The sequence below is a fragment of the Macrobrachium nipponense genome, chromosome 6, assembly GCF_015104395.2.
Source record: "Macrobrachium nipponense isolate FS-2020 chromosome 6, ASM1510439v2, whole genome shotgun sequence".
Taxonomy (NCBI): Eukaryota; Metazoa; Arthropoda; class Malacostraca; order Decapoda; family Palaemonidae; genus Macrobrachium; species Macrobrachium nipponense.
In genome coordinates, this window is record NC_061108.1 from 79529222 (window position 1) to 79551502 (window position 22281).

At 39.8% G+C, this 22281-nt stretch overlaps 1 protein-coding gene and 1 long non-coding RNA gene across 2 annotated transcripts in view; one reads left to right on the forward strand and one right to left on the reverse strand.

Moving 5' to 3' along the window:
- LOC135216396 (transmembrane protein 50A-like) overlaps positions 1-16594 on the forward strand; it is a 63595-nt gene extending 47001 nt beyond the window's left edge. The window contains exons 3-4 of the mRNA XM_064251680.1: positions 8831-8991; positions 9277-16594. Coding sequence (XP_064107750.1) covers positions 8831-8991; positions 9277-9383 — 268 coding nt within the window. The 3' untranslated portion in view covers positions 9384-16594. The remainder of the gene's footprint in view (positions 1-8830; positions 8992-9276) is intronic.
- LOC135216397 (uncharacterized) overlaps positions 8851-22281 on the reverse strand; it is a 166951-nt gene continuing 153520 nt past the window's right edge. Inside the window, exons 3-4 of the long non-coding RNA XR_010314873.1 lie at positions 9266-9389; positions 8851-8988 (exon numbers count right to left, since the gene is read on the reverse strand). This is a non-coding gene — a long non-coding RNA (uncharacterized LOC135216397). The remainder of the gene's footprint in view (positions 8989-9265; positions 9390-22281) is intronic.

The following is a 22281-nucleotide window of genomic DNA, read 5'->3' on the forward strand; positions in this document are numbered from 1 at the left end:
TCCTTATATATCTATAAAATGTGATTTACCAAGCTTGTAATGCCAATTCTCTTATACTATTTCACCGGCTGACACAGGTCGAACCCAGAAAAGGGATTTTGATGAAGGAAAAATCTATTTTTCCTTCATCAACCCATCCCTCTCTTCTCCTGGTCCCCCGCCCTTTAGCCGGCCCAAGCTTGGGTGCGTAATTCAGGAATGGAGCTTTCGGGCAGAAGTAGTAGTAGTAGTAGCAAGCGGAAGGTAGACGTTGTAACGGCACCTATCTAGAGGGGGGTTTTGAGAGGAAACTTCTAATTGGCAATGTATCTGTGGTAGTGGCTTCCACTTGCCCTTGTGCTATACCGACACCCTATATGGGTGAGCAAGCTGGAGGTAGTAACTCCAGCATTCCATATAGCTTTTTTCTCTGGTATATTTAGCATCTATTTATACCTAGAAATGTGTGCTACAGGAACATTTCACCGGGCAACACAGGTCTTCCCCCAGAAATAGATTTTTCCTTCGTCAAAATCCCTTAATCAGGAAATAATTCCCTTTGAGGTGAGCCCACTATTAATACCTGTTTATCCCATTCCTTTCTCCATTTTTTTATATTCCTATTTAGATCTTTTCCAGTAAGGTATAGGCTGAATAATTACTATATTTTTAAAATTTTTTATTTATTTAGATTTTTGGCATACATACTAAGCATTGGGGCACTAGGCCATTCAGTGCTGAAAATGAAATTGACGGTATAAGGTTTGAAAGGTGTTACAGGAGGAAAACTTCACAGTTGCACTATGAAAACAATTGTTAGGAGAGGGTGGACAGTAAGATGGAAGAAAGATAATATGAATGGAGGTACAGAGGTACAGTAAAAGGAATGAAAGTAGTGGCAGCTAGGGGCCGAAGGGATGCTGCAAAGAACCTTAACTAATGCCTACATTGCACCAAATGAGGTGCACTGACAGTGTTATCCTCCTATGGGGAATAGTTACTATAGCAAATTCAGTGCATGCTTATTGCAATATGTACAGCAAATAACCAACCCTTCTTATATAGTCATTGAAGTTATAGAGAAAAAGCAGATTTATGTATGCAACTTACCCAGTAGTTACATAGCTATAGTTTCTATCTGTCGGCAGCTAGAATTTTTGAAATTCATAGTAGCTATATTTGTTTTGGCTATATAGTTGTTTCTGATGGCTGGTGCTGTCAACATCTGTACAGTAGCAGCAGGATTTTTGGGATTGATTTGCTTTTACTTGATGTTTGGAATATTTAGGTAGTCATTTTGACAAGATTTAGCTATTATAGGAATTTATTCAAAATAGTTAAATTTTGCTTTTGGATTAGTTGTGTTCATACACGAACAAACCTTCTGTCTTAACAATTGGATAATTTTCTAGCGCATAGCTGGATCCGATTAAATCACAGATGAAAAGCAAGGAATCTTGTGAGATCTGGCAATGCTTGCATATATTGGGTGAAAATTGGTCAAGGACCATGCACCCACGCCACCGCATTCAGTCTTTCCCAACCCAGGATGTCTTTTTCTTAACTGCCTGGGTGAGAGTCGCGGTTGCCCTCTCTCGGCCTTTCACCCAGTTCATTGCACGTTTTTGCTTGTGATTCTGTGTGTGTGTGTGTGTGTACTTGTATTATGGCTTTTTCTGCTCCTTCTTGGCCTTGCACTCCACATGCAGTAGCTGTCGTGTTAATGTCTGTACCATAACGAGTCCCTGCCCGGATTGTCGTGCGTGGCCTAAAGAGAAGTGGAAGTTATTTTATAGTAAGAGGGAGTATCATGAAGTATCTTTCCTTCCTTTGTGGGAGGGGTTTTCATCTCCTTGCCCCGATGCTTGGTCTTCTGCCTCAGTCACCCCCATGATGCTAGTGCTGTTGTGCCTTTTGTCTCCTTCAATTTCTTCCATCGATTCATCGTTGGAAGTATCAGGAGGCCCTCAGGCTGATTTATTGTGTAAAGTCGCTCCCTCTTCCTTGGGAGTTAATTTACTTCCCATGAGGGAGGAGGCTTTTTCATCAGTTTCTTTTATTTCAGATTTGGAGGCGTCCAAAATGGCAGCGCTCTGGGAGTCGCTTGGGCTATGGGGTTCACCCTCCTGGGAGGGTTTGGTGATGCATTTCATGGATGCTTGCCTCCCCCTCAGACTACCCAAGCTCTCCCCCCTCCTCCTGGCCTCGTCTTTGTTGGTAGCCGGGGTCAGCCATATACAGGCAGTCCCCGGGTTACAGCGGTGTCGGCTTACGACGTTCCGAGGTTACGACGCTTGTCAATAGACGTTATTTCCAGGGTTACGACGCCTACAACGCTCATCTGGGAGATGAAATATGACACCAAAAATGCAAAATAATCAATATTTGAAGTTTTTTTTTGATGAAAAATGCCATAAGAATGCAGTTTACATAGTTTTCAATGCACCCAAAGCATTAAAAGTAAGGTTTTCTTAGGATTTTTGACGATGTTCCGGCTTACGACGATTTTCGGCTTACGACGCGTCTCAAGAACGGAACCCCCGTCGTAACCCGGAGACCGCCTGTACTGCTCCGCCAGTGACGATTGCCACTTCCTTGGGTTGAGGAGAAGCCGTGATGTCACAGGGTCAGTCATTTTGTATCTCTCCACCAGTGGCGCCTCCCACTTCCTCGGGTCGAGGGGAAGCTGTAATGTCAGTGCCGCTGGTGACGTCACTTCCATCGATGACATAACTCCTAGTTCCCTCTGATGCACTGTCTCGCTCTTCTGTGTCATCATCATTTACTCCTGTGATGTCATCGCTGCCATCCAGTACTCTCCATCTCCCTTCCATGTTGCCTGCACCCTCTCTTGCGGATCCATATGTGGCTTTATGTCAGGTGGTTCTTAAGAGATTGGACTCTGTTTTGGAAGATAGGTTTGCTGCCATGTCGGCTGGGAAGACTAGGAGCAAGCGTGTTGCGTCGCCCCCTCCTCCTGCCAAGAGGATGCGTAAGGAGTCAGTGCTGTCATCCTCTCCATCTCCTCCATTTCTGCTGCGTCGGCGTATCAAGCATTGGAAGGTTAAGGTCTTTGCCTTTTCTTCGTCTACGAGTGAAGAATGGCACACCCATGTTCCTGAGTGTGTTAGTGTTTCATCCCCTGTGCAATCTGCAGTGGCTGCTTCATCCTCTGCTTCAAGTTGCAAGTGTGTTGCAACCTCACATTCGTGCGCATGTTGCTGAGGCTTCCGCTTCTATGGCACCAGTACCTATTCATCGCCGTAAGGATTTCTAGGTGCCTGTGAAGAGATCGAAGGTTGTGAACGTGGAAGTAATGCAACCAGAGTGTTCGTCTCCCCCTCCCCTTGATGCTGTGTGGGGTTCGACTCTGAGGAATTCTTGTTCTTCTGTCAAGTGTTCGAGACACTTCTCCGTCGCATGTACATGAGTCTGCTTTGCAGGTGCGTGTACGTGGCAACGCAAGTCATCTATTGGGAGTGTGTATAGTAATGTTCCTAGTGTTGTGGCTGGTTTGTCGCAGGAGTTGGTGCTTGGCTCCAGTCCAGGCAGGATGGCTGGTGCTTCGGGCTGTTTGGCTGTTTGGCTGTTGGGTGTACTGTTGGTCTGCACGGGGAAGGCTTGTTGGATAAGCCTGCATCTTCTTCTCGTTGTTGGTCTCCGTTGCTGGAGCAGGTTTGAAGGAGACACAAGAGTTTTTGTCTTCCTTTACTGAAATTGTCGATCTCATTCATGGGTTCAACAATTTGGAGAGTAGGACTCAGGCTCAGAAGTTGGCGTTACTGTTCGCTCCTTTAGATAAGCGCTTTCTGTTCCCGCAACCCTTAGTAGTGAAGATTGCCGAGTCGCTAGCACAGAAAGCCACTCAAGACCTTCTGGCGCAATCAACTAAGAAGCCAAGGACAGTACAAACTACGGTTTCGCGTCCTGCAACGAATCCTGAACCCAAGAAGCCCTTTCGGAGCAGATCTTCCTCATGCCCTTTCTCCAAGACTCAAGGAAGGACGAGATTTGTACCCAAAGTAATCAGACCATCAACAACCAAAAAGTGAGTGTGTACCTCTGCACGCCAGTAGGAGCCAGACTGCAAGAGTTTTGGCAAGTCTGGGAGGAGAAGGGGGCCGGAACCGTGGACAGTTTCGGTCATCAAAGAGGGATACAGGATCCCGTTTGAAGAGATCCCTCCCCTTTCAATGCTCCCGATCTCGTTTCCTTCCTACTCGCAAAATTCAGGAAAATGCTCTAGCCTCGAGGAGGAGATAGTATCCCTTTTAGAAAAGAAAGCCATAGAAACGGTCTCTCTTCCACTTTCCCCAGGCTTTTACAACCACCTTTTTCTAGTCCCCACGTCATCGGGGGGTTGGAGACCAGTGCTAGATGTAAGTGATTATATACTGTATAATTGTTAGTGGTATTTTATGCATTGTTGAAATATGGTGGGTGTCCTATATATGGACTGCATATGGTTGATTCTAGAAGGTGTCTGTTGATGTATTTAATTTGTGTTGTGACGTCATAGACAAGATAGCGGCGGCGTTGGGGGGATGTAAACAATAACACGGGGCAGTAGAAAGCACGTGCTGGTGGTGTGTGGTTGGTAGGGGAGAGCTCTCTGTCTGGTAGGAGTTTTTGGGCTGTAAGTCTTGTTGGGCTGTTGTTCTAAGGTGATTTCTGGAGTATACTGATGTTGGAGAAAGCGTACAGGTGGGTAGATTATTCATTTGTGTAATTAAAAGGGGTTAGGCTAGGCTAAAATTACAAATTTGTACGCAAGACGAAGTTCTCTATGGAGACCACCCAATCGGTGTTAGCCGCTCTTCGACAGGGGGATTTGATGGTCTCCAAAGACTTGCAGGACGCATACTTCCACATCCCCATACATCCAGCTTCAAGGAAGTATCTGCGTTTCATGTTCAACGGAAGAGTGTTCCAGTTCAGGGCGATGTGCTTCTGTCTCTCAACAGCACCGCAGGTGTTTACAAGAGCTCTCACACCTGTGGCCAAATGGCTTCATTTGAGAGGAATCAGGATTTCTCTATACCTCAACGGCTGGCTTCTTCGTTCGCAGTCGAAGGAGGAGTGTGCGGAGGATCTTGAAGTCCCGCTTCAGTTAGCAAAGGAATTAGGTCTGATCGTGAACCACCAGAAATCGCAATTGATCCCATCCCAAGTCAGGACTTATTTGGGAGTAAGAATGGATTCAGTAGTTTTTTGGGCTTTTCTATCTGATTGGTGGGTCAGTGCAGGCCTCAAGAAAATACGAGACTTCATGAGGAAGTCGCAATGCTCAGCCAACGACTGGATGAGCCTGTTAGGGACACTGGCTTTGTTGGAGCAGTTCGTCTTTTGGGGAAGATTACAAGAGACACATCCAATTCTATTTGAGAGAGTACCGGGAACAAAAGAAGGTGCCAGATTCTTTCGTTTTTCCCATTCTGGAAGGAATCAAGTTGGAACTGAATTGGTGGAACTCGGAGGAAAGACTGTTGCAAGGGAAATCCCTCCATCTGGTGAGCCCGAACCTTGAACTGTTTGCTGATGCATCAGATCGGGGATGGGGAGCGACGCTACTGGACAGGGAGGTTTTGGGCCTGTGGTCTCCAGAAGAGAGGGAATTGCATATCATTGTAAAGGAACTGAAAGCAATTCATTTAGGTTTGATGAAGTTTGAGTCAGTCGTCCTGAACAAAGTGGTCCGAGTGAACTCGGACAACACCACGGCCCTGTCGTTTATAAAAAAGCAGGGGGTACTCACTTCTTTTTGTTATGCGAAGCGACAAAAGGACTACTGCTGTGGGCGGAAACGATCAACGTAACTCTCCTCACGAAGTTCATCCAGGGAAAGCTAAACGTGAGAGCAGACCAACTCAGCAGGAGGAACCAAGTTTTAGCGACCAAATGGATGTTACACGACCGTGTATGCCGTCTACTGTGGTCTCTTTGGGGCCAACCGATGGTGGATTTATTCGCCACCAACAAGAACTTCCGACTTCCTCTTTACTGCTCTCCGGTATCGGACAGCCAAGGTTTTTTGGTGGATGCGATGATGTTCAATTGGTCGGACCTGGACCTATACGCTTTCCCACCGTTCAGGTTAATAAGAGCAGTCCTAAACAAGTTCGTGAACCATCGAAACACAAGAGTGACAATGGTGGCTCCATTCTGGCCAGCGAGGGAATGGTTCCCGGAACTCCTACATCTCCTTGTAGATTACCTGAGAAGACTACCCGAACGAGTAGATCTCCTCAGACAACTGCACTTCAGGAGATTCAACGAAAACCTATCCGCTCTACGGCTGTCTGCATTCAGACTATCCAACGTCTCCTCCGAGAGATTTTCGAGAGGAGTTGCGAAGTCTATTGCAGCAGCAAGGAGATCCTCGTTATCCAAAGTTTATCAGTCCAAGTGGTCTAATTTTAGACTGGTTCAAATGATCAGGAGTCTTCTTCTGAAACCACTCCTGAGTCAGATTGCGGATTTTCTCCTTCATCTGCATCTTTCTCTTTCGACAATTAAGGGATATCGTTCTATGCTTGCCTCAGTGTTTCGCCATAGGGGCATTGAGGTTTCAAGCAACCAGGATTTGACGGATTTGCTTAAATCTTTTAATTCATCCAAGGCTCAGTCTCCAAAACTAATCTCATGGAATTTGGATGTGCTCTTAAAATGGCCGTCTTCCAAGTTTGAACCTCTGGGGTCTAGTTTGCTTCGGGACCTTACGAGGAAGACTATTTTTCTGGTTGCGCTCGCTACAGCTAAAATAGTCGGCAAACTGCAAGCACTAGACAAAAGAATTGGCTTTGCGGAAGGAAAAGCAGTATGTTCCTTCATTTTAAACTTCGTAGCTAAGAATGAGGATCCTTCTAGGCCATGGCCGCGCTCATTTGGTATTCGAAGCCTTACGGATTTAGTGGGAGAGGAACAGGAGAGACTCCTCTGCCCAGTGAGGGCGCTTAAATATTATTTAAAATGCACCAAGACAGTCCGAGCCCTGTCTTGTGATCTCTGGTGTTTGGTCAAGGATCTGTCAAGGCCTCTTTTCAAAAATGCTAAGTTGTTCTTTTTAAGGGACTTAATTACAGAGGCGCACACGCATCTGCAAGAGAGAGAACCATGGCGAGAGTAAAAGCGCATGAAGTGAGAGCAGTGGCGACTTCTCTAGCATATAAAAAGAACCTGTCTCTAGAGGCGATACTCCAGGCTACATACTGGAGGTGTAAGTCAGTGTTTGCGTCATTTTACCTCAGTGACGTGCAAATGACTTTTGAAAATTGCAGTACCTTAGGTCCCTTTGTAGCGACTGACAGTGTTGGGGGAGGGAATGTAGGAAGTCATTCTTTCCTTACTTTTATTATTGTGGTGGTTTGGTTTTTATGGTTGCCTGAGAGAACGGAGGCTATTAGAGTTCTCCTCAGTCAAATTAGGGTAAAGATGAAGTGTGTTTTAAGGTTAGTTTTTAATTGTCTGGAGTTTGGTGATCCCTCGTTATTTCTTTGTTGTGGTACTGCGCCCAGAGAAGGGGTATTATGGATGTCGTGTCGCATAAAGGTCATGCCCTAGTTGACATGCACTCCTGTAAGCAACCAGCAACCAGGTCCATACACCCCGCTGTTGCTCTAAGGTTAGCGGATTACAGAGGCAGTAATCGCTAGATCGGCTACCTTAGCAGGGAAGGAACTATTTCATTTGACCCACCTCCTAAAGGTGCCAATCAGCTTTATGTAACTACCAGCTAAGTCGTATACGTAAAAATGACATTTTTATGATAAATTATTTGTTTTACGTATACTTACCTGGTAGTTACATAACAAAAGCCCACCCATCTCCCCTCTGTGGACAGGTAGGCATAAAATATCTGAGCTTAGCTAGAATAGTTCCTAGTACCCCGGTAGGGGGCTGGGGGTGGGGGGGGAAGGGATCACCTGACCTATTAACTAGCACTACTGCGAGTTTTGAAATTCTGCCATGACGTCAGGGACTATAGCTATATGTAACTACCAGGTAAGTATACGTTAAACATTATTTTATCATAAAAATGTCATTTTTGCCCCAAACCAGCTGTAAGTACATTATACCACAGTCCGTAATCTCTGTGCGCTACTGTATTTGTATGCAATTAAGGTTCGCTAATGTATGGTTATTTTAGTTTAGGTCTATACTTTTTTGTCCAAGAAAAACCAAAAAATTGACAAAATCAGGGTTTCTTGAGGTTTGAATTATTTATTTATTTTATTTAAATGGGAAAAATTTATTCAGGTCGCAACTTTTCGGGTCACGAACTGCGTCCTCAAATGAATCTAGTTCGTGAGCTGGGGTATAACTGTACTACATAGTTTTTGATGTGTAAGTAATGTGGCCCAAACCAGAGATGACATAACAGTAAAAAAAATTTTTTTATTGGCATGTTAATACTAACATCACAGATAAAAACTTTGAAATAAACCTCTGAAAATGAAAATGATCAAAGTTTCCATAATTTTATTATTAAAGTTTTATTTGCTGGTCAACTGAAGTGAACATTCTCATTGAATCTCAGAATAACTATAAATACCATTATTTATTAAGGGTAAACTGGTTAAATTAAGATGAAATGGGTCCATTTCAAAGTTATGATTTATCGGATAATCCCAGGCTACAGCTAAATCATGAATTAAAATGAACAAAGACAAGACTAAATTAGTATTTGAGGTAGGATCAGAATTAGAGTTTGATTTGGAATATAATTACTATATCAGAAGAGGTATTACTCAGCCATGGAAGACAGACAGATAACGGGAAATATTGTATAAACAAAAATGGCATTTACATAAGTCAATAATTGACACATATATATATATTATACATTTCACAGGGTGAACACAGTGAGTAATGGGCAAATCCGTGGTGATATGTACACAGATGGCTGCATTGGACCATTTGGAGCAAGAATTTGGCTTTTCCTTGGTCTGATGCTCAGTTTTGGTTCCATCATTGCTGCTTGCTGGATTCTTTTTGGTGGTTATGTGATCCCTAGTAAGTAAAATGAAGTTGGGTAATTTTTCATAGTTTGGTTTGAAAACACAAAGATCATATAGTTATCCATATTGGTTTGAAAACACAAAGATCATATAGTTGTCCATATATGAAAAATTTATTTATTAAATTTTTCTCACTTTCTTCCAAGTTAAATGATAAAATTACTGATAAGTTTTAAAGGGAAGAATTTTTAGTAATTTTTAGTATTAATGTATAATTGAGAAAGTCTGTGTATTACATATAGCATACAAGCTTATATTTATTGACTTACTTTGCTTCCAGAATCCCAGATTCAGTGGCCAGGTGTTGCTGTCTTCCTTCAAAATATGTTCATTTTCTTCAGCTCTGTTATATACAAAATAGGTCGTTCAGAGGACAATTGGGGCTGAGTAAACCTGTACATAAGGGAGATAGAATCAAAGAGACTAAGAATTATACAGGATGTAGTTTTCTTGATCATATTTTTGTTTTTCCTGTACTACCTCCAGATGGGATTTATTTCCAATGTGTCTGTGTGAAGATGCGTCGGAAGTAAATCCCGAGGATAAGAAAAACGAAGTGCAAAGCATCCTTCTCTCGTTATCTCCCTTTCATAATAAAATACTGAGAGAGAATATAAACAAGTGAAAAGACAAAAATAATTATATAGTACTCTTTATTAATTGATTCTCATCTCATTTCATCAGTGTTAAGTATTATTATTATAGTGATTACCAAATAGGTATGATTATCATAGTCATTATGATGGAAATTCTAATGAGTGAATTTCATTGATTTTTTTCTTTGCTATCTGAATAACCTGTACGTATACTGTAAATTAAAAACTTTTTCAATTTTATTTTTTAAGTGGAACTACTGACTGAAACATGAATAATCTTGTGAAAATGATTCAAACTACAAAAGGTTTCAATCTTTAATTAAAGACAGGTTAATGTTTTCATGAGATAAGTGATAAGATATCAGTGCATTCTGGTTTTCATATTGTGCACTAATTCTCAACGAGATAAATAATGACAGACAAGTCAGTTTAAAAAGCAAGTCGAGTTAATAATCCCATTATTAACAGATGAGGATATTTTCATCTGTCTTGAGTTTCAAAAATTGTTTTATTAGTTGTGCACCTGTTATTTTCAAATAATGTATGCAGTACCTTAATAATAATTTCTTGACTATTAGACAAGTTGGAAATATTATCTTGCATTATATGGAGAAACAAATCCACAGTTATGTAAATGTACATATATTTCCATTTAAAAACAGCAAAGATAGCTTACAGGAATCTGTTTGTTTCCCCTCATCAGATTGATAAGGGGAACCGAACAGATTCGAAAGCTATCTTTGCTGTTTTTAAATTTAAATATATGTACATTTACATAACTGTGGATTTGTTTCTCCCTTTGAAGACTCGTGCTACTATGAGGATTTTTTAATTGCATTTTATAGTGTAAGAAGCTAATTTAAAGTTTTTTTTTAGACTCTTCAATCAGAAAAAAGGCCTGTAGCCTGTTGTGTATCATGTCAAGGATTTTGTTCTGTACTTAGGCATTGAAGGTGGCCCTACTTGCAGTGCTGAATGTGACAATTCTTGATTAACCTCTACCACCATCTTTCTGTTTCATAGGAATTGGCTTCTAGTTATAGCCTTCCCTTTCTCTATTTTTTTGTTTATAAATGTGAGCGTTAAATTTTCAGATATGCCTGGTGTCAGGATAATGATACTGTATATTTACAAAGGTACAGTAACCACATACTTTTACCAAGCTGTATGTTCTGGTGGTAGAGAGTTTTAGATACAACATGTATCTTTCTCTGTGTTTTGGTGTACAGTTGCTTGTGCTTTAGTTAATTGTATTTAGATGTGAAACCACATACTATATAGTAGTTAATTGATTCTATGGATTTCAAAGTATTTTTGCATTACATTTTATTACATATCTTGATAATACAGAGCCACCTCATACCAACTTTTGAGACCTTATGTGGTTAAAAGCAATGCTTTATTTCTCTATTTGCAAAATTCTAGATTAGATTTAAGTATCAAATTAAGAAAACTGAATGCCAAAATTATGGGCTTCCAAATTCTGTGCATTCATGTTTCTGAATTGCATGGACATAAGTTAGCTGCAGCAATAAAGCACCTCAGCCCATATTTATTGTTGGTGTGAACTAAAATGAATTTTGGAATTTATGAAAGTTTATGAAAAATGTATGCTATTATTCCTGTATAATGTTTTTAAATATATGAAGATTGATTCCGAGAGTGAAATAGTAAACAGTGTTTTAGTTTTGTAAAGAAAAATTTTGTAGGACTGTTCATGGATTGCCACCAATTGTTTATGCGAATCTTGTATTTAACTTGTGCTGAGGAATGGTTTTGGGTTTACGAGTCAGTACAGTTTATATTACTATACTTTAAATTGAAGACTTTTCAGTGCATTTCCATTGGCCTTTGGACTAAATTCTATATTCAGATCAATTTTCATTGGTCCTGTGGACCAAATTCTATATTCAGATCAATTTTCATTGGTCCTGTGACTGTAGTTGACAATATTATGCCATTCAGCAGTTTGCGTTTCTCATTCATATTAAATTATTTCTGGAACATGTACAGTATTAAAAAGGTTTGTTGCTACAATATGCATCCTTACTACAGTACCTGTTTGACTGGCTTGATTATTTCATTTTGTGTATTACAGTATTTTAGATATGTATTTCCTGTGTACTGACTCACATTACTGCAAAGTTTCAAAGATTGTTGAAAATTTGTTGAAAAGTGGCGTTAAGTTCCAGACCATGTGTTTCCTTGGATGTTGGTTTGGCAAAGTTAGTGTTGATCTTGTTCATGTTATGGAAACTTTGTTGATTTTCATTCCTTCCTGTTGTCATTGTAGGCATGTATAAAAGGTGGTGGTTAGATTCCTGGCACAGTACAGTATTTGTATATTCAGAAGCAAAAGTGATGTATTGTAAAATATATATATATTTTTTTCATGTTAGCACAGGAGAGTAAATTTTTTTGTCATTTTAGCACATGAGAGCAAGCATATTTTTTTTGGGGGGTCACATATGCAAGTTTCAAAAGGACTAAGAAATCAGTCTTCTGTCAAGTTCTCTTGGGTCGTAAGGGGAGCTAAGTGTAAAGTTGCAACCACATATTTTATAGGAACCTTTTGGCCAGCTGATTGTTTTCAACAGGTATTAAGTTATATTCTGTACTGTAGCGCTTTGATGACAGCGAATGAACATAGAAGTATAAATAAGGAGTTGAATGGAAATTATATAAGTAATGACTTTTAAAGGAAATTATATAAATAACGAGTTTAAAATAGATACCCTAATGATTGATGAGTTTAAAATAGATACCCTAGTTATCGATGTTTAACATGGTGAAGTCAAGAAATTTGATTTATAATTGAATTGAAAACTCATAAATAAGATACAAGAAATTTGATTTATAATTGAATTAAAAACTCGTAAATAAGATAAGAAATTATATCTATAAAATTAAAATATTTGTTTTCTAAAATTTCAGTTAATCTTACCATCTATGTAGATGGTACATCCACTTCTCATTTACATACCTTCTGCAGTGAACCAGAATGTGCTCAACTGTCAAAGACCTATCACAGTGAACACACATGAGCACTACTGCCATCAAGAAGAAAATTGTCAGTAGACAGTGACCAATCCTCAGCCTTGTTAAAATAACTTCAGTCTTGTCACTTTGATAGGATGATTGCCAAAAATCCTATTTGAGGTCTTAATAGTTTTTAACTTATTAGCAGGAAGGGGAGATGACCATTGCTCCTGCCACTTGCTTAGTATACAATTACAAATAGAGATTTACTATCTAAGTGGGGCACTCTAATTTGTACCAATTTCTCCTTGGGTACAGGCATTCTTTGCTTCTCTTGTCTGCTTCTTCATTCCCTGGGGTCCCAACATGACCAGGAATTATATTTAAAACCTCATAAACTGAATGATGAATTATTAATGGGAAGGGATATCAATCATGCTATATTCATAATGACCTTTAGAGGATGATAAGCTCATAGGCATTGCATTTGTGCTTATGAAGTTTACTTTTGCTCTGGTGATTCACAATTGTTGGAATTTTACAGTGGACTAACTTAGCTTTATTTAGCCTAATGCTTTGATGGTAACCATTTAGGTATTTAGTCGAGAGTTTGCTACAATGTAGTCCTCCCTCCAGGACAGTCAGGAACCACGTCTCACACTCTCAACCTATTAAATTTTTTTTTTTTCTCCTTTCAATTATGATAATCCCTCTTTCCCATACTTTTGTATCCTGTTGTGTTTCTTTAATGTCCATCTCTTGCCTTTACAGCCAGTTGTTATTGGTCAAATTACTCTTCTAAGTTTGTGATATTGGTTGCCTTCACAGCTTCCATACTTAGCAAAGGACTGGCATATTTACTCATCAGTTGTGGTAGGTTTTGAATCTACTGCTGCTATGCAGTAACGGTAATAATTCTGTGGTTTTAGTAAGATCTCTCTTTCTCTTGTGATTTGCATATGAGGTCTTGATATTTCCTGGGAATACTAGTTACTAATCTCTGTCCGACATCACATGGAAATTTATGTCAGACAAAAATAACATCATCACATGGAAATTTGTCAGACAAAAATAATATCACATGGAAATTTATGTTGGACAAAAATACCAACTCCTGTGGGTGTACATATGCAGTTTTGCTGGATCTACCAGTAAGTTGATACTGTGGTCTGTTCATGCGAAAAAAAGGCTGTTAGTGATCATTTGGTTTATGAATTTTACAACTAATTTGTCGTCTTAAAGGACTGTCTGTCTTATCCTCTAATAATTCACATTCCATACTTTAAAGTTTTGAGCCAAACATGAGAATGACACCTAAAACTAGCATAATTAAAAAACTGAAATAGTTTATTACACCATTTTACTGTATTTGTCAGACCTGTAATACATATTAGTCTTCCTTTTCATGGGATAGTCAAAGATTGCTTATATATGCATATTAACTTCAACAGTTTTTATGAAATTCACCTGTTCATGTGTTTCTTGAAAACATTGCTTATATATGCATATTAACTTCAACAGTTTTCATGAAATTCACCTGTTCATGTGTTCCTTGAAAACATACTTAATTCAGGTTTATGCGTTGCATAATTATATACTTTAATTAATACAAGTATATATATGTCAATATTTAGTTAAATATGGTGCAGTGAAGTAAATTGATTTACAAAAACTACCTCCTCTGCTTGCTACAGTACTTCCACTTAAAAGATCTTTTCTGGATTGAACTTTGATAGGAATGTTACCGTTAGGTTTCTGGCTTAAGTCACTGAACTGTGATGGTCTCTTGTAATTTGTACTTTGAACAAGTTGACCAAGGACTTGATTAATGTTGGTTTGGTGTCTTTACCAGATATTTCATGTCCTCTCCATTTGTCTTATTTATTTACATTGTAGTAAGTTGCCTCAAAGTTTCTTTATATAAAAAGGGAATATATGTTATGTAGACTTCTCTATACATACCATAATGCTAATGTTCTTGCAGAGGTGTTTATCGCTCTATATTAGTTATTTAAGTTGTGGTAGTTTTACATTCGTTAGAAAATATTCATGGGAAATGAATACATACTCCAAGTTCAACTAAATACCAATCTTGAGCCTTCATTAATTTTAAACCTACAGAGCTCACATGTTGTAAGGCATTTTTTAAATCTTGCTTGTTTTACCGATTTTATCCTCAACAGTGAGAGTATACAGAATATTCAAATGACATTTTCATGAATTTGAAACTGGTAAAAATGGCGTACACTCACGTGATTTCATGGATTTAGTTGCGGTAAATTATTCATTTGGAAAATATTAAGTAACTGACTTGTCTATCAGTTTTCCAAATTTAGTTTTTTATTTTATTTTTATTTTTTTTTTAATTTTCCAATTCTAACATGAGGCTAAATTTGAGTGAAATTGGAGGTTACTTTCTTATCAAAGTAAATACTATGCAGTTAACTTTAGTCTAGAATTTTTGAATAATTACTAGTTTACTGTGAATATCATATAAGTCAAGGGAAATGTGAGTTCATTGCATTTTATTAGCAGTGGGATCGGTGTCATGAAGTTTGAAGTATGTGGATTCTAATCTGTACACTGGAAAGTGAATTTAGAATGCAGAAAAATTGATAAAAAGTATTCAAAAATTTTTGTTCAAGTAATTTATGTTGCGGGTGAGATTTTATTTTGTAGTAAGTGTTATTTATTATGTGAAATTTATTAAAATTACCATTTGTGAAATTCATGAAGTTTTTGCAAGCTATAAAAATATTGTAAATGCACAGAAACACTCCATCTTTAGTAGTGTGTTATTTATGGTGATGTCTTTAAGCTTGGTTGGTTGGTTTTATAAAGTTTAGGTGTAACACCAAGCACTGGGGCAGCAAAGGCCGTTTAGCACTTACATGTCTTTTAAGCACAATCTATGAGACTGTGATTAAATTTTGTTATTGTTCCCTATGTCATGCAGTATGCAAAAAGGAAAATCAGGCTTGTTACTTACCATTTGATGATTGCAGGACTTTGAAAGAAAAATGTTAACAATATATATAGTAAATAACAACAAATTCCTAAATATAAACGTACTAGATTTTGAAGACTGAAAATTAAACATATGTATTCAGCACACTACTTTAATTTCTTATAATTTCATTGAAAGGATGGAATGAAACTAAAGACTGTACCTAACAACATAATGTTAGGAAAACACTTTACAGCATATTTTGCTGTACATGGGTAACTCTCATAGGATATCTGAAGTCATGCATAAATAAGTTAATAAAATTCTTTGACTGAAATGATTAAGTTTGCCGCCCTCCCCCTTATTTTTCACTAGTGGCTGTACACGATGTTTAAATGTCTATCCTCTTAACAGTTTTGTCTAGTAATTGAGTGTTATGTAAAGTGAAGAATTGTAGAGGGGGAGGGCCCCTTGAACACCAAATTTTTTCTTGGAATCTTGAACATTTGGATTTTTAATTTTTCTTATTTAATATTCTTAAGTGAATGAATGTTTCTTGGTTCAAAATTATTAACTATCTGTTATTTCAAGTATATTACTGCTTTGAGGAAGGCATACTGTAACAAAATTGGGGAAACATGAAGAGGATATTTAATACTCCATTGAGTGGTGTTCACTTTTGTTCAACCAAGCAGCAAGTTGCTGCTCTTAGGTTGTAAAGTAAGTAGTCTGGAAGTGTAATGGAAACTTCAAAATTCCAAACAAAAGTTTTCAAGTGGAGTGGCTGCTGTGTGAACAGTAGTAAATTTACTGACTTAGAATAGAACTTTATTGTATTTTAACACTCATATTTACATTGGTTGTTTCTGTACAGTTGCTCTCCTCCTTGATAAGGATGGTCACATGGTATTTTAAGAAGTTATATAATCTATATAATCATAAAATATTTAGCTTTGACAACTTTGCAAGTTTAAGTATAGGTATGTGTCATGTTTGTAATTTATTAACGGAAAACTAATTTTTCTAGAAAAAGTTGTACAGGTATTTATGATGTAATATACTGTAGTGCTGTATTATGTTTTCTTATCATTTTCCTATCTCGAAACTTAATTATGGTGCTTGTCAGTTGTATGATTTGGTAGTTCACTAGGTATATGGCAATGCACATAAGAAGAAGAGAGGAGGTGGAACCAATCAAGAGAGTTAAGAACACCAGTAATGGGGAGGAGTGTGGGGCATCAGCAGATCAGATGGATGGATCTGGTGAGGAGGGATATGGTTGAGGTGGGACTGGTGGAGGAAGATGCAAGGAATAGAAATAGATAGAAAAAGTTGACTCGAGCAGCTGACCAGTGGGACTAATAAGAATGTAAGAAGGTAGTTCACCAGATATAGTTATTATTTAAACAAATTTTAATATATTTGTTCCAATAAGAATACTTACACCCTCTATATAGGATATTGATTACTGGTCACTTCCCATGACTACTGAGTGTAGATTCATTCTACTGAAGAACACTAGCTTCCTGTTAACCCAACCTGCCCTGGTCAGACCTACCCAGACTTAACCCAATTGCATCCCAGCCGAAAGTGTTAAGATGTCCTCGCCCCCTCATTTTGGGACCACCTTGACATGGTGGGCGCTCTTGAACCTCAGGAATTTCTTTACGTTCAAACCCAAGAGTCCCATGTAACATTATATATTTTTGGGTTATTATCTGTGGACTTTTCCATTTTTGCCAAAATTTTTGCAATTAAATAAGTAAGAAAACATATCATGGCTTAACGTAGAGTTAAATCCGACGCTAAATAGTGAGAACTGTGGTAGATCCATCATCTACCCGACAATGTTCGGACCTGTTTTTCTGGTGGAACTATTCTGTGGCACTGGACCACGAATTCCAGGGGGATCCTGGTTCTAGGAATAGAATTCGGCATTCTATCCGGTTTGCCCATAATGTGATTAGGATGGGGATAATTGTATTATCGTAATACTCTTATACTAGCAAGCGGGTTCTGCTTATACTTGGGCCATACTAATCCTGTTATGCCATTCCCTTTTGGGGTAGGGTAGGGATGCGGACATTTGGGAGTCATTTCTCACTTGTGCCATTGGCGAAAGATTTAACTACGCAAAGGGCCAATGATATCTTTTCAAGATTATATTTATGATTACTTAACTTAAATGATCTGAGTACCCCTGGGCCCCATGCGGGAAAAACTGGCACAGCTGACGACTATTGGCATGTCACTCCCAAATTTCCTTGGTACAGCCTCAAGCAATGAAAGTGCTATAAATGCTACAAAGGCACATCCTGTTCCAAGTGAAGTAGCAGAGCCACAACACCAATTAGAGTGCATAAGTAAAAAAGAAAAAACAAAAATCAATTGGTAAACTCCAATATCATAACAATGGAACCATATATAATGAACAATAATTCTGAATTAGAGACAAGTAATCCTCCCATCAATACAGAAAAATATAAAAATCCTAACAGACAAGCAACGTACATAAAACAACGACCAAAAAGGAACTAAAGTTACCGACTTAATTTAACACTGGTACATTTTGATTACCTCTTTGGACTAGATAACTGGTCAAGATTTTTAGTTCTCAAAACTGACAACAAAATCTCGGCAGCAATACTAGAAAACAAATTACTTGACATATATCCAACACAGGAAATGGAATGTAGACACATCAAAGATAATGAATGGCTTATCCAAGTAACCAATAAAGAGCGGTCGACTGCCTTTTTAAGTATGACGGAAATAAATAATATAAAAGTAACAATTAAAAGCCATGAAACATTGAATTATGTACAGGGTACAGTCATCCTACCCAACAACGAACAAGAATTTCCTTCAAAACAACAACTACTAGGCTCCTTAAAATTGAGATATAACAATGTTCACGCTCTAGAAATATATCATAACAGTGAACCATATACGTATAATGAACAATAATTCTGAATTAGAGAAAAGTAATCCTCCCATCAATACAGAAAAATATAAACATCCTAATAAACAAGCAACATACATAAAACAAGGACCAAAAAGGAACATAAATTACCGACTTAATTCCACATTGGTACATTTTGATGACCTCTTTGGACTAGATAACTGGTCAAGATTTCTAGTCCTCAAAACTGACGACAAAATCTTAGCAGTGATAATAGAAAACAAATTACTTGACATATATCCAACACAGGAAATGATCCAACACAGGAAATGGAATGTAGACACACCAAAGACAATGAATGGCTTATCCATGTAACCAATAAAAAGCAGTCCACTGCCTTTTTAAGTATAACGGAAATAAATAATATAAAAGTAACAATTATAAGCCATGAAACATTGAATTATGTACAGGGTACAGCCATCCTATACAACAACGAACAAGAATTTCCTTCAAAACAACTACTGCTAGACTTCTTAAAATTGAGATATGACAATATTCATGATCTCGAAATATACTCAATTTCAAGTAGGAAAGACAAGAATAAAAATATCAACATTGCCAAAATAAAATTTACAGGCCAAGACCTCCCATTTAAAATAAAAATTCTCGGGCAAAATAGAGATGTTTGTCCTTTCATTCCAAAACCACTACAATGTACACAGTGCTCAAGGTGTGGAAACATACAAAAAATTCCGTAATAAGGCAATATGTGTAGTCTGCGCATCAGATAACCATACCACTAATTGGAACTGTAACCACCCAAAATGTATTAATTGTGGACAATCCAATCACTCAAAATCTAGAGTGCTCATTTGACCCATAAAACACAGAACTTCAGTTGTTAATAAATAGGACAGGAATGTCAGTCATGGAAGCCAGACTTGAGCTAAAAGTTAGAGTTAATGATCCATCCAAAGGCCCCACCTTTTCAAATGTAACTAAAAATCAAGACATCAATCAGCACAATAACAAACAAGATAATATAAACATAGGAACTAATTCTCATGCCAATAATACTAAAACCCAAAATAAAAGTGATATTATACCCACCAATACCACAACTAACATGGAAGATTCAGATATCCATTGAAAAAAACTCCAGTGGAGGAGGAGTCAAATAATAATAATCAAACTGACAAATAGAAAAGAATACTGGGACGAATTCCACCTAAGGGGAAAAAAAAGGCGGGCATAGCCAATGAAGGGGGTCTGTAATCCTTCCGGATGAAACTCTAAGTCCTCAAGCCTTCGAGTTCCGCAGCCCTCCAACATCAGCATGCCATCTACAAAGGGAGCATGGGAAGCAATCCTCCAGGGATTGTTTGCCGTAAAGGTAGGGAGGGTACGCGAGTCCGGCATGGTTTGAACTACCATGCTGGGCTGTGTAAGACCTGTCACAGGATTCTCTTGGAGACCTGCAATGAGATTCTCCTGTGTGACTAGTCTCTCCGAGATGGCACGGATCGACTGGCCTGACTCCTCTAAAGAGACGAGATCTGTGTAAACATCCCCTGGAACTTATTCTGTACTAAGTTCCCAACCAGACTGCCCATCTGCTGCATAATATTGGCCAAGATATTTGCAGAGAAGGTGTCTGGGTCGAAAGGAGAAGGTTCTACCTTTTCTTTTGGAGTCCTATGTCCGGTTCCTTTAGAAGTCGAAGGCTCAGGGTCAGAGAAGAGCTGAGCCTTGTCCCTAGAAGACTTAGACTTGGAACCCTTCAAGTAAGAAGCCGATTTTGCCTTGTCCACTCCGGGATGGTGAGCCGAAGGCTTATGGGCAAGGCTAGAACCTGACTTCTTTGACAGCGTCTTTTGAATCGATTTAAAGTCACGCTTACCTTTGACTTTAGGGATCGCTAGGGCGGACTTTGGTCTGACCGACTGAACCTCCCCAGTGAATCCCTGGAAGGAAGTAGATGAAGTAGGGGAAGAAGCTCTAGATGGGCTCAAGGGGAGACCTTGAGCCCCTACTAAACCTGCCTCACTTACATCCTTACCTGCGCCGTCTACCATCATAGGCTCGAGGTTTATGTCCAGTGCTGCTACTTCCTGCAGGACCTCTTGAGTCGCCGGTTCCTCCGAGGCTAGCGCAACTTGCTCCTGGATGGTGGTAATCAAAGGGCCGCCGCCTCCGGGTCCATGTAGGAGGCGCTCTTCCCGCCGGGGAAGATGAGGGTGGCCATCTCCTTTGACAGAATATAGGGTTGACCCTTGGTGACATTTCGTCCAAACCCACCAACCCAGGCCTTCAAGGTGGACAGAGTGGAGTCCCGAATCACCTGGACACCCTGAAAGAGAGGGTTAGTATTAATACTTAAGAATACTTAAGGTTAATTTACGATATACAATGATTGATATATCACGAATCATATTGGTCATTGGAGTCTTCATGTGAAGGTTTAGTATCCGGAGCATTACTTACCCCGGAGGAGACCTGATCCACGAACTCATAGCAGATCATGCAGCTCTCATGGTGCCAGACCAACGACTCGTTGTACCAGATCGCACAGGTAGCATGGGTCCAGCAAACCTTGTGCCCACAGGGGTCTTGCAGCACGGCATTACAGCCTGACTCCATACAGTGGGTGACCTGTAAGTGAAATGATACATGAGTATCAACACTAACATCCTGGACTAAGTCCGTGATGTGATATATCATAACACCGGAATGCTCCGGAGTTAAAAGATAATAAGGATTAGTCTCTACCTGCTCTTCTGCCGTGTAATGTGGTGAGTTGTCCGACAGGATCGGTAGAACAGCTTGAATCAGTGTGTCTCCGGCGTTGCTGGAGGACAAAAAATCACTGAAACAGGAGTAACACCTAACCCTTACGCCGGAGCGAGGAGTACTTGGAACGGCGGGTGAGGAGCAGGAGGGGACCAATAATAAATGGCGGGGTTGACAACCCCGCCGTCAAAATCTTAAAATTAGAATAAGCAGGTGGTGAAACCCGGGTAGGTAGCGGGGTCTCTGCCAACTTAAACTAAGATAATGGATGTTAAGAATAAACGTAAACATGCATAAAACTAAACTGAAATGATGCCGGAGCCCGCCTGGAGTCACTTATCCTTTGGACCTGGCTATGCCGGGGCCCTGACCCGCCAGAGCGGGAGGGTGGTGACTCGGGGTGGGGGAGCGCGGCCTGAGAGCCGAGGAGATCCGAGCATAGCCGAGCCTGGTGACCAACCGAGACTCGGCCAGGCAGGGGTCCCCCTGGTACTCTATGGGGAGAGCGGTATGGAGCCGAGCCGGCGTCGAGTGTCCCCCAGCCTACTCCCGTATCCCCCCCGCGTGGGGGGGAGGAAGGGAGGTAGCTCGGATCGGTTGTCTGCGACAACGTGAACGAGCGTATCTCCCCCCTGGAGGGGGAAGAGAGCATGGGGGACCGATGCTGGGTGGCTCATAGCAGTTGCCTGGAACCTTCTCGGTCATGGGATGAGCCACGCAGTGAGAAAGGCCATGTGATCCGAGGTGGCCTAGGCCAGCCAGAACCATCTCGATAAGCATGAATACAAAATAACATCCTAACAAAACACGGGGGAGAAGGAAAGAAACATGATGGGGAAGAGAAAGAGGTGTCCTGAAGAAGCTGGATCGGACCAACCGAGAAGGAAGGGCGAACCGAGCGACTCTTAGCAGCTAGCCTATGCTGATACATAGAAACGTAGGGCGGTGCCCAGGGTGGCTCAGGACATGAGAGAAAGGAACAGAGTCCTTAAAGAAGCCTATCGTAGAGACCTGACAACTAAAAGAACATGCATTCATGCACTCTGAACTGAAGGAAACGACGTAGGCTAC